The sequence below is a fragment of the Chiloscyllium plagiosum genome, unplaced genomic scaffold (genome assembly GCF_004010195.1).
Source record: "Chiloscyllium plagiosum isolate BGI_BamShark_2017 unplaced genomic scaffold, ASM401019v2 scaf_52, whole genome shotgun sequence".
In the NCBI taxonomy this organism is placed as follows: Eukaryota; Metazoa; Chordata; class Chondrichthyes; order Orectolobiformes; family Hemiscylliidae; genus Chiloscyllium; species Chiloscyllium plagiosum.
The window spans coordinates 488,726-500,156 of NW_025215381.1; the positions used below are offsets into that span (position 1 = coordinate 488,726).

General features: G+C 41.9%; 1 protein-coding gene across 5 annotated transcripts in view; it reads right to left on the reverse strand.

Annotated features, from left to right (window-relative positions):
• LOC122548353 (misshapen-like kinase 1) overlaps positions 1-11,431 on the reverse strand; it is a 298,781-nt gene that overhangs the window by 88,114 nt on the left and 199,236 nt on the right. For all 5 annotated transcript variants that reach the window (XM_043686894.1, XM_043686890.1, XM_043686889.1 and 2 more), the window contains exons 10-13: positions 7,401-7,576; positions 7,208-7,277; positions 3,152-3,362; positions 399-515 (exon numbers count right to left, since the gene is read on the reverse strand). In XM_043686894.1, the coding sequence (XP_043542829.1) occupies positions 399-515; positions 3,152-3,362; positions 7,208-7,277; positions 7,401-7,576 (574 nt within the window). The remainder of the gene's footprint in view (positions 1-398; positions 516-3,151; positions 3,363-7,207; positions 7,278-7,400; positions 7,577-11,431) is intronic.

Below are 11,431 nucleotides of genomic sequence, written 5' to 3' on the forward strand. Positions count from 1 at the left end.
TCCTTCCTCTACAACCCACTTGAGAGTGCAGAAGTCACTAAAGTGTAGTTTCAACTCTCCCTTGCTTCTTCAACTGAGTGACCAATTCGCAAGGCTATTAAGAGCCTGATCATGTCCTCATCCAACACTCTCAGACTTTTTGTTTCCACTGGAGAAATTGCTGGATGGTTAGGCATGAGGACTCTGGCTGAATTAGCAGCTCCCTTAGCCAGGGGTATAGAGGTTAGCTACAGTGCTGCCCCTGATAAGGTCAGCACAGCTGAGAAAGCCTGAACACGGGGCCGATAGACCCAAGGGGCTTTGCACAAGAGGAAAAGCCAACTGCAAGTTTGCAGCACAAGTGCCAAAGAGGACCTCCTTGCTAACCACAAACGTAAAAATTTCATCCATTTATATACCTGCTCTCGCTCAGCTTGTTTCCTCTCCTCTTCTCTGCGTAGCTGCTGCATCTCGTCCAGCTGCCTCTGATGCTCTTTCTCTTGCTGTTTGCGTAGTTCCCGTTCTCGCCGTTGTTGCTAAAAAAAATTACATTGCAGGTTTTACTTTAACACATTTACACTGTACAAACCAGCTTACAAATTAAAAGACTTTCTGCATCAAAGTCGATGAGAGAGATGAAGGGAGAGTCAGGAGTTCGGATCGTGGCTCATATTCATACTTATTTCAGTATTCTCGCAGTCACAGTGAAAGATTATCTTAGCCCTTTCCTCCCTAAGATTGTGTTCCTCCAAGATCTTTCAATACTTGTCACATTTCATCTCCTGTTATTGTCCATTTGCATTTGCCTCTACACACAGATGAAATTAACATGCATTTGTATAGTGACTTGAATGAACCTAGGATGCATTTTGCAGCTGTTAGAAAGACAACATCTCTAAAGTGGCTAGGTGTGTGAGGAACTGCAATCACAGCCAGATTGCCACCTTGGTCCTACCTCCCAATGAGAGCATAAGGAATAGAATAAAACAACCAAAGAAAACCCGCATCAGGTGCCAGAAGCTAAATCTGAGGAAAGCCGAGTTTGTCTATCGATTGTGCAGGGGGAGATTAGGGAAGCAAACATTATCGGGGTAGGTGGGAATTGGAATTCAAACCACAATCTTATTGATTAAACTACAGAAAGGGTTGGTCCACTCAAGGACAGAGGAGGAAAGCAATGCGTGGAGACAGAGAAAATGGGTGAGATTCTTAATGAGTATTTTGCATCGGTATTCACCAAGGAGAGGGACATGGCAGATGTAGAGGTTAGGGATAGATCTTTAATTACTCTAGGTCAAGTCAGCATGAGGAGGAATGCCCTCGTGACCCCCAGTGTATTCTAAAAGACATTAAGGTGGACAAGTCCCCAGATCCGGATGGGATCTATCCCAAGGTTACAGAGGGAAGCCAGAGAGGGAATAGCTGGGGCTTTAACAGATATCTTTGCAACACAGGGGAGGTCCCAGAGGACTGGAGAATTGCTAATGTTGTCCCCTTGTTTAAGAAGGGTAGAAGGATAATCCAGGTAATCACAGACCTGTTAGCCTGCCTTCAGTGGTAGGGAAGTTACTGCAGCGTTCCAGTGCATAAGCCTAGGCCTCTGGAATAAGAGTTCAATAATATTATGCTCCCTTTCCTCTTGTTCATCATGCATGATTTTGTAAAAGACATTTTGCTTGACTGAGTAGGCATGGTGCTGAACTCTTCATTAAAGCATATTTGTCAATTCCAATTAATTATCACTCAAGCAAGAAGTAGGGCAGTGATGTTGTCTAATGGAGCTGGAAAAAATCAGCAGCAGGGACTGCTGAGATGCATATGTATTCTGTCCTCCACTCACGTGCACAGATTCACACAAGGAACTAATATTGACACAGCATAGAGCAGGGAACAAAAACAAACCCAGCAGCAACATTTCTCCCGACATCTACAGCCATGCAGTTGACACATCAAAACTAAACCTTGTAACAAAAAAGGCAACCAATAGTAGAAAACAATTTCATTTTCAGCACCTATACGGGCAGACCCACTCTTTAATTAAACCGAGCAGGACATCACATTAATTACACCAGACAGTTGATGAAATGTGAATGAATGATAATTTGACAAAGGAAGACTCTGATCGGGGGTCTCAAAAGAGAGCCAATGCCTCCAGTCATAATCAATAAGACATACAGCTGCTTACACTGGACTCGGAGTTATAACTTTTCCGGACTCAATTTTTGTAAAATCAGGAAAGGGAAAACGGATTCACATGATGATTTTGAGCACCCAGGGTTTGATGTATGAGCAAAGGCTCTGCCAGCCCAAATTTCCCAATGGTATAAAACGACATACAGTCAATGTCCATAGAGCCACAAAGGCTCTAGATACATAGACTACAGAAGTACAATAGGAAGTATAGAAGGTAGCCAAAAGAGCTCGTGGAATGCTTCACAAACAGCCATTAAAGGCAGTTCAGAATTGTTAACTTGTGAATTTTAAATTTGAGATTAATAGATCTATCTTAATAAACATACTAAGGGATTTGGGCAAAGGTCTGTACGCTGGCCAAAAATTAAATCAGAATCTCACTTAACAGGTTAAAGGGATTCTGCTTGATGTCAACACATGAAACTGGAGCAGAAGTAAACTATTCAGATCCTTGGGCAGTCTGCTCCACCCTTCAACAAGATTGTAGCTGATGATCCAATTGTGTTAAATGACTTGGAAAACCTCAGAAAACATCCACTGCATCATCTCCATCTTTTCTCAGATCATTCTGGTCAGCTCGATTCAAGTCGTCAATTTGGAACAGAGTCCCTGCACTACAAAATGTTCTGCGAATGTCTCAGATCTCAGTAGCCAGCGATACCCTCAAACAAACAAATACTTACAAAGTGAACTGAATGCTAATTGAGCCCAAGTCTGTGTGTGAAATGAATGAAGGAAGGACAAGGAAGCTAAAGTTGTATGCAAACATAAATAAATAAATCAGCATATCATTGACATCTTGTCAGAAAGTACAATGAAGTGAATCAGTGTTTAACACTGCTCAGAAATACCACACACCCAAGCATAAACAGCACACACTTAAAAAAGCCACAACATCTGGATACAACACCAAATAACAATTATAAATCACCATTTCTATTCATCAAGGCATGCTGAAACTGGACTGAAGAACTTTTACCTCTTCCAGACGACGGCGCTGCTCCTTCTGCTCCTCGAGGCGTTTTTGCCGCTCTGAGATAAGCTGCCGCTTGTGCTCCTCTAGGTCCCGCCGAGGCAGCACAATTTGCTGTTGCTGCCGCCTCACAGCTTCTGATCGCTCCTTGTTCTCCTGCTGCAGCCGCAGGAAATCTCGCCTCAGCGTGGACTCACCCGGCAAGTTCACGATGGAGCTGTCATGGAAGTGACAAGAGGTGTGTAAATCCATACAGAATGACAAGCAGCATAAAGCATAGGAAGCTCCTATTTGGCACATCATTACAGCTGCTCTTTGGAAGAGCTTCCCAATAAGGACCACACCTCCACTCTTTCCCTGTTGCTCTGACATTACTCTTTCAATCAGTCACTCAACTCTCTTCTGGAAGTTAGTACTGAAACTGTAACCACCATCTTTTCAAGCAGACCATTTCCAGACTAAGGGAGAAACTAGTAGAAGAGTAGCCTGACAAAACCTCATGATCTACTCTGGCAGTAGAAGAGACAGCTGAAAAGGATGCAGCAATTTGTCCAAATCCCCTAGATTTGGGAACAGTCCCAGCTGACTACATGATAGAAATGTATTAGATGGGCGCATGGATGATAGTAAAACGAAAGGTATGTAGCTTAGTTTGATCTTAGAGAACAATAAAGATTGGCACAACATCAAGGACCGAAGGCTGTCCTATTCTATGTTCTAGTATGCTTTCACTGCCTTTTCAGGAAGAGAGTTCCGAAGACTGACAACTTGGGGGGGGCGGGGGGGATTTTTTTTAAAAATCACCTGATCTCTGAAATGGCATGGCAACCCCTTATTTTTAAACAGTCTCCCCTACTTCTAGATTGTCCCACAAATGAAAACATCCCCTCCACATCCACTCAGTCAGGACCCCTCATGATCTTACACGTCGCCTCTTACTCTTCTAAACACTAGTGGGTGTAAGCCCAGCCTGTCCAACCCTTTCTTAGAAGGCAATCCATTCATTCCAGTTATTAGGAAACATTCTATGAACTGCCCCAATTCAGTTACACCCTTCTTTAAACGAAGGAACCAATTCTGTGCATAGCAATTCTGTCCTGTGCAACTAACACATAAACTCCCTATTTCTGTATTCATTATGATGTTCTATTAGCTTTCCTAATTGCTTGCCTTAGCTGCATACTAACAATTATGCCATTCATGCACTAGGATACCTACAGCCTTCACAACTGATCGTGCTGCAATCTCTCACCACTGAGATAATAAGCTTCTTTTTTCATTCTTTGTGCCAAAATGGACATTATATTCTATTTGCCACAGCTTTGTCCACTCACTGAACCCATCAATATATTTTTGTAGACTTCTTCTGTCTTCTTGAATGCTTACTTTCCAACCTTGCATGCTTACTTTCCAACCTTGCATGCTGTCAAAAGTTATCAGGGGGAAAAAAAGGGATAAAGAAAACTGGACACTACAGACCAGTTAGCCCAACTAATAGTTATTAGGAAAGTACTGGAATTGATTCTAAAGACTTGACAATGCACTTAAAAAAGCATATTAATACTGAGACATCTGTCTTTACCAAGGAGGCAAGTTCTACACAGGATGTGGAGACAGAGGAAATGCATCACATTCAGGACTTCAAATTGTTAAGGAGGAAATACTGGATGAACTGTTAGCACCTGAAGTTGCTTTAGTTGCATCCAAGATACTTAAAGAACAGAGAATAAATTGAACAGGAATTGGTCATAACCTTAGAATCCTTCTGAGACTTAGAGGAAGTATTAGAGGACTGGAGACTTAGAAACATTCTGTTGTTCAAAGAAGTTGCAAGGATAAGGCTAGCAAATACAGACCAGTCAGTTTAACGTCAGCAGTGGTGTAGATTCTAGACACAATTATTCAGTTTAGAAGTTGCAGTCACATGGAAAAAATTGGCTTGATTAGTAACAGCCAGCATAGACTTTTAAAATGGAACTCACTTGACTAACTTGCTTGGGTTTTTTGACACAGTAGTACTAACAGGAAAGAGTCAATGAGGGTAATGCTGTTGATGTGATGCACATCAAGTTTCAAAAGGCATTTGAAACAGTGTATGACTACAGACTTGAGAGAAAAGTTTAGCTCATGAAATAAAAGAGACAGTGGTTACAAGATTAGATTCTTCAGGTTGCAGGATGGTTTGGCATAAAGGTCCTCAAGGGTAATTACTGAATGTCTTGTCTTTCCAGTGTAGTAATGGCGTGCAGGGACGTTTTAGTACTCTGTGATTTTACAATTAATGACATAGATCTTAGGGCACGGCTTGTAGATGATGCAAAACCTGGAAGCATTTCAATCAAAGTTGAACCAAAGGATCTGTGTCTGTACTGTATGACTCTATTACAGTGTAGAACTCAAAGACAAAGATAATTTTTCAAAGTTTGTGCGAAGATTTGTAGCTCGGGTGCTCGTTGTTGTGGTTCTGTTCGCCGAGCCAGGGGACGAAACGTTTGCAACAAAAACTTCCAGCTTGGCGAACAGAACCACAACAACAAAGATAATTTGGCAGGGTCAGTAGACAAGTGGCAAAGGAAACTTCATGCAGACAAATGAGAGAAATGAAGAATTTCAGTCAGAAGAACATGGACAGTCTGCAAAATAGGGCCACAATACTTAAAGGTATGCAGGAGCAGATAGATCCCACTATATGTGGCACAGATTGCAGCATCTGCTCACCAACATTTCTGCAAGGATAATTAGGGATGGCCTAGCCAGTGACACCCACATACAAACTCAAACAAACTCATTCTAGGAAGGCAGAAAAGTTAATGTACAAATACAGCAAGTGATTAGAAAGGCTAATGACATGTCAGCCTTACTTGCAAGAGAATCAGGGTACAGAAATGAAGTAGTATTGTTATAATCACTCAGACTTTGATGAGACAGTACAATATGCAGTTTTGGTCTCCAGACTGAAGGAAACAAACTGAAGCATTGGAGGTGGGACAAGGACAGTTTACTAGACTGGTCCTGGGGACGAGGGGGACAGTGAGAGGCTCAGTAAACGGGGTTGGTATTTCTTTGAGTTTAGTGGAATGAATGGTCACCTCATTGAAATATTCAAGATTTTGAAGGGACTTGAAAAGGTCGACACAGAGATTGTTTTACCTGGCTGGGTAATCTGAGGTCATAGTCTCAGTTGCAAATCATTTCAGAATGAAATGCAAAAAATCTTTTCACTTCAAAGTTGTGAATCTTTAGGAGAGCTCTATCCCAAAGAGCTCGTGGATGCTATTTTGATTGAATATATTTAAAGCTGGGATAGAGATATTTATGTTTTCTCAAGGGATATGGAAAACGGGTGGGAAAGTGAAGCCCAGTATTAGCCAAGATTGTAGCGGTTGGCAGCAATGGATGAATGATTTACTGTGGTTTGCATTTCGCACATTTTCATAACCCCATGAATTTCAAGATGTCCCCAGTTCTCCACCTTAATGTCATTCATACCAGAAGTAAACTGCTGGTCAGACTGAAAGTAAATGTCTTGGAAAGAGATTTTTAAAAGATCTCATCTCAAAAAAAAATTACAGATGCTGCACAATTGTATAATTTTGCACTTTTTGTGTTCTGAACAACTGTAGCTGACTTCTTACTCAAGGGACAATAAAATTGGATCTTATCCATTTTACCACAGCTTTGGTATTGAAGTCTCATGTGCATACATGCCCATTTCCCACTATTTAAAAGAGAATTCATCAATCGGGCAAACTCCCAGCCCCACTCATTCATTTTATAGCAAATGACCTGGCTCTGAAACGTGGAGTGCAAGGGAACCGATGGCAAGGCACAAAGTTGTGGCAGGGGTCCCCAGGACTAACATGAGCAGATACTAGGCACAGACAATATTCTGATCCAACATTACCCATATTAAACAGAGCAACTTTAATTACCACTCAACAGCAAAGTTAAATTTATATGGTGAGAACAGCATTAAAATGAGTGAGGACACAGGGACAAGGAAGCTTTACGATACTCTGAATAAAACACACTTGATGCAGCTTTTTTTTTAAAAACTCATACCTTGGTTCTCCTTCTTCGCCGACATTGTCCTCCTCCTCCTCACTACCACTATATTCATACTCCGTCTCTTCTGTATAATAGAGATAGCCTATTACTACACTGCTGACATTATACTTAAAGATCACAAGTTTATTACCACTGCATGTGGTGAAATGGGTACAAGTGGCTGCTGAGTAATGAACTCACGTCTCACCTTTTTCACCACGCTTCTTCCGGGTCCGATCAATATGGTCTTTTAGCTGGATGCGGACCTGCCTCTCAGTTGGCTGGTCTCGAATGAAGCCGTGCTTCAACAGCTGATCTGTGGATGGTCTCTGAGTGTAATTTTTGATCAGACAATTTTCAATAAATTCTATAAACCTCCTTGACCTACCAAAGAAATGGTTAAAGTAGAATTTAATGTTTAAAAAAAACAAAATAACACCATGGTACAGACATACTGCTTTTCTAGTTTCTACAAACTCACATAGAACTTCCTTCACAGGCAGCTTACAGGAAAGATTGCAGATGGAGGGCACGAAGGCTCTTCCTCAACTGCAACCTGCACTAAATATAACTGCTTTCAAAATTCTAGCACATGTCAGTCAAGGAAAATATGGAAGACAAGTGGGATCTTGCTTAAACACCTATTCCAGGATAGTAGAAGTCCTCCCCCAGTTCAGTTACAAAACTGCATTGCCAAGGAGGGACCTGTAAGTCTTCTAGCCTAACAGTGGAGAGCTGTGAATAAATGCAGACTTTCTGCAAGGTTAGATTTTAGATGTGGAAGCCAAATTACATCTAATTGAAACATTAAATTTTCAGTAAGGCAGGGCTCGACCTCTAATCGGCCCATGAGAATTCTGGTAAGAGCATGCCTATAAGTCTGCCTTAATTCTTTTAAGGAACCAGCTTTTCCCACCATGAGCAACAGTGACACAGGCAACACAAACTTACACATCTGACACCAAGATCATAAATTTACCACGTGGGAAGTTGCCTCCCAGTTCCTCCTGCTGTAGCATTTGGCCGAAATCACCTCCCACCCATACTGACAGACTCACTTTGTATTTGCATCACACTTCCTCCCCCACAATCAGGCTCTCCAGCAGCAGCCGGTAATGTGCAAAGCAATAATCACTGCACCCAGCAGTCCTCAGGCAAGATCAGCTATGGGAGCGAGGACGATTTACAACACATGGTGTCATCACTGCATACAAATCAGACTCATTCCTCCAACAACACTGCATACCCCTAACTTTTGTTTGGCATTTCACATTGGTTGCAGTCAGAAATTCACTTTCCACACATTTTTTACTTGCTTCCTTGCACTCAGGAGAAAAAGGTCATTAAGTCAGTTCAGAGATTATGTTGGAGATAAATGAAGATCTTTAGTAAACCAGAAAACAAAACGTACAACTGACAATCATTGCTTCAGTGATTACCTTAGAATGATGCATTTGGATCATGCTCCTCTCTCAACCGCCAAATGTATTTACAAACTTCATTAGAAGATTCAAACCTAGAAAACTGGATTTTTAATTTTGCCTTCAGCCCACATCAAATTGAAAGTTACCCCAAGCAAGTCCTCAACCTTCAAATTTTAATGTAGAAATAAACCTCAATCTTTTTCTTCTTCAACAGTGCTTCCCTATTAGCGATGCCCTCAAACTGACACCGAGATTGGTTGCAAAAACATTTTTTTCAACTTCAGACACTCCATCTTCCTGCTGCTGCAGTACCAGTGGTGGAAGCAGAGACCACAAATAGTCACATTTGTCCCATGCTTGGAACAACCCAAAAATCAGAAGGCCAAATTCAAAATTTCAACTCAATATAAACCTCTTCGAGTCATAGAATCAGATGTACAGCATGGAAACAGACCCTTCGGTCCAACCCGTCCATATATCCCAACCCAATCTAGCCCCACCTGCCAGCACCCGGTCCATATCCCTCCAAACCCTTCCTATTCATATACCCATCCAAATGCCTCTTAAATGTTGCAATTGTATCAGCCTCCATCACATCCTCTGGTAGCTCATTCCATACACGTACCACCCTCTGCGTGAAAACGTAGACCCTTAGGTCTCTTTTATATCTTTCCCCTCTCATAATAAACCTATGCCCTCTAGTTCTGGACTCCCCGACCCCAGGGAAAAGACTTTGTCTATTTATCCTATCCATGCCCCTCATAATTTTGTAAAACTCTATAAGGTCACCCCTCCAGGGAAAACAGCCCCAGGCTGTTCAGGTTCTCCCTATAGCTCAGATCCTCCAACCCTGGCAACATCCTTGTAAATCTTTTCTGCGCCCTTTCAAGTTTCACAACATCTTTCCGATAGGAAGGGGACCAGAATTGCATACAATATTCCAACAGTGGCCTAACCAATGTCCTGTACAGCTGCAACATGACCTCCCAACTCCTGTACTCAATACTCTGACCAATAAAGGAAAGCGTACCAAACGCCTTCTTCACTATCCTATCTACCTGCGACTTGGGGATCAAATAGATGCATAGCTTTCCCTATACGATATACCTTGAATCAAAGTGATAATTTTCAATCATTTAAAAATCTAATGCACTCTGATGAAGAACTTCTTTCAGTCACCATATTGTTATTCTTGTTAGTTTGTCTCCTCGAATTCAAATTACAAGGCTCAGGTTGATGCAGTCATGTTTCTGTTCACAAAGCTTATCAACTCCGGCAGTAACATGATCACTTAGAATCATAGAATCCCTACAATGCAGAAAGAGGCAATTCGACCAATCGAGACTGCACTGACTCTCTGAACAGCATCCCACCCTATTCCCATAACCCCAATTTACTACAGGTAACCAACCTAACCTGCACATCTATGGATACTATGGGGCAATTTACAACGTCCAATTTACAACCTGCACACCTTTGGACTGTGGGAGGAAGCCGGAGCACCTGGCAGAAATACAGTACACCTCTACATCTTAAGTGTATCTTTAAGAGAATTGAACAAGGTAACAATCTAACACTTGATTGAAACAAATAGCAGCACCTAGATTGCCAAGAAACAGAAATAAATTCAAATTGGGCCAGTTTAAATTATACCCCAAGATACCAAAATCCAATCAGATTTGAATTTAGTATTTTGATAATGTTAAAACCAATGAACCAATCCAATGTTTTGGGGTATAAAAACTGACATTTTCAACAGTTACTGGGAGAACTACCGAAAAAGAACAAAGAAAATTTACAACCCAGGGAGAGGCCCTTTGGCCCTCCAAGCCTGAGCCGATTAAAATGTACTGTCAGTCATTTCCTAAGCATCTGTATCCCTCTGCTCCCCACCGACTCATGCATCTGTCCAGACGCATCTTAAGTGAATCTATCGTGCCTGCCTCTACCACTTCTGCTGGCAACACGTTCCAAATGCCCACCACCCTCTGTGTTAAGTACTTACCGCGTGTATCCCCCTTAAACTTTCCACCTCTCACTTTGAAAGCATGACCTCTTGTTATTGAATCCTTCACCCTGTCTGTACGCTTCATGATTTTGTAAACCTCAATCAGGTCCCCCCTCAATCTCCTTTTTTCTAGTGAAAATAAACCTAACCTACTCAACCTCTCTTCAAAGCTAGCACCTTCCATACTAGGCAACATCGTCGTAAATCTTCTCTGCACCCTCTCCAAAGCGTCCACATCCTTTTGCTAATGTGGCGCCCAGAACTCTACACAGTATTCTAAATGCGGCCGAACCAATGTCTTGTACAATTTTAACATGACTTGCCAGCTTTTATACCCAATACCCCGTCCAATGAAGGCAAGCATGCCTTCTTGACCACTCTATCCACCTGTGCAGCAACCTTCAGGTACAATAGACCTGCACTCCCAGATCTCTCTGCCCATCAACTTTTCCCAAGGATCTTCTATTCATTGTATAATTCGCTCTAAAATTAGACTTGCCTAAATGCATCACTTCATATTTGACTGGATTGAAAGCCATCTGCCACTTTTCCGCCCAACTCTCCAGTCTATTTATATCCTCCTGTATTCTCTGACAGTCCCTTATGCTTTCTGCCACTCCGTCAATCTTTGTGTCATCTGCAAACTTGCTGATCATACCAACAGTGCCCTCTTCCAGACCATTTATGTATATTACAAACAACAGTGGCCCCAATACTGACCCCTGTGGAACACCACTGGTCACCATTCTCCATTTCGAGAAACTCCCTTCAACTACTACTCTCTGTCTCCTGTTGCTCAACCAGTTC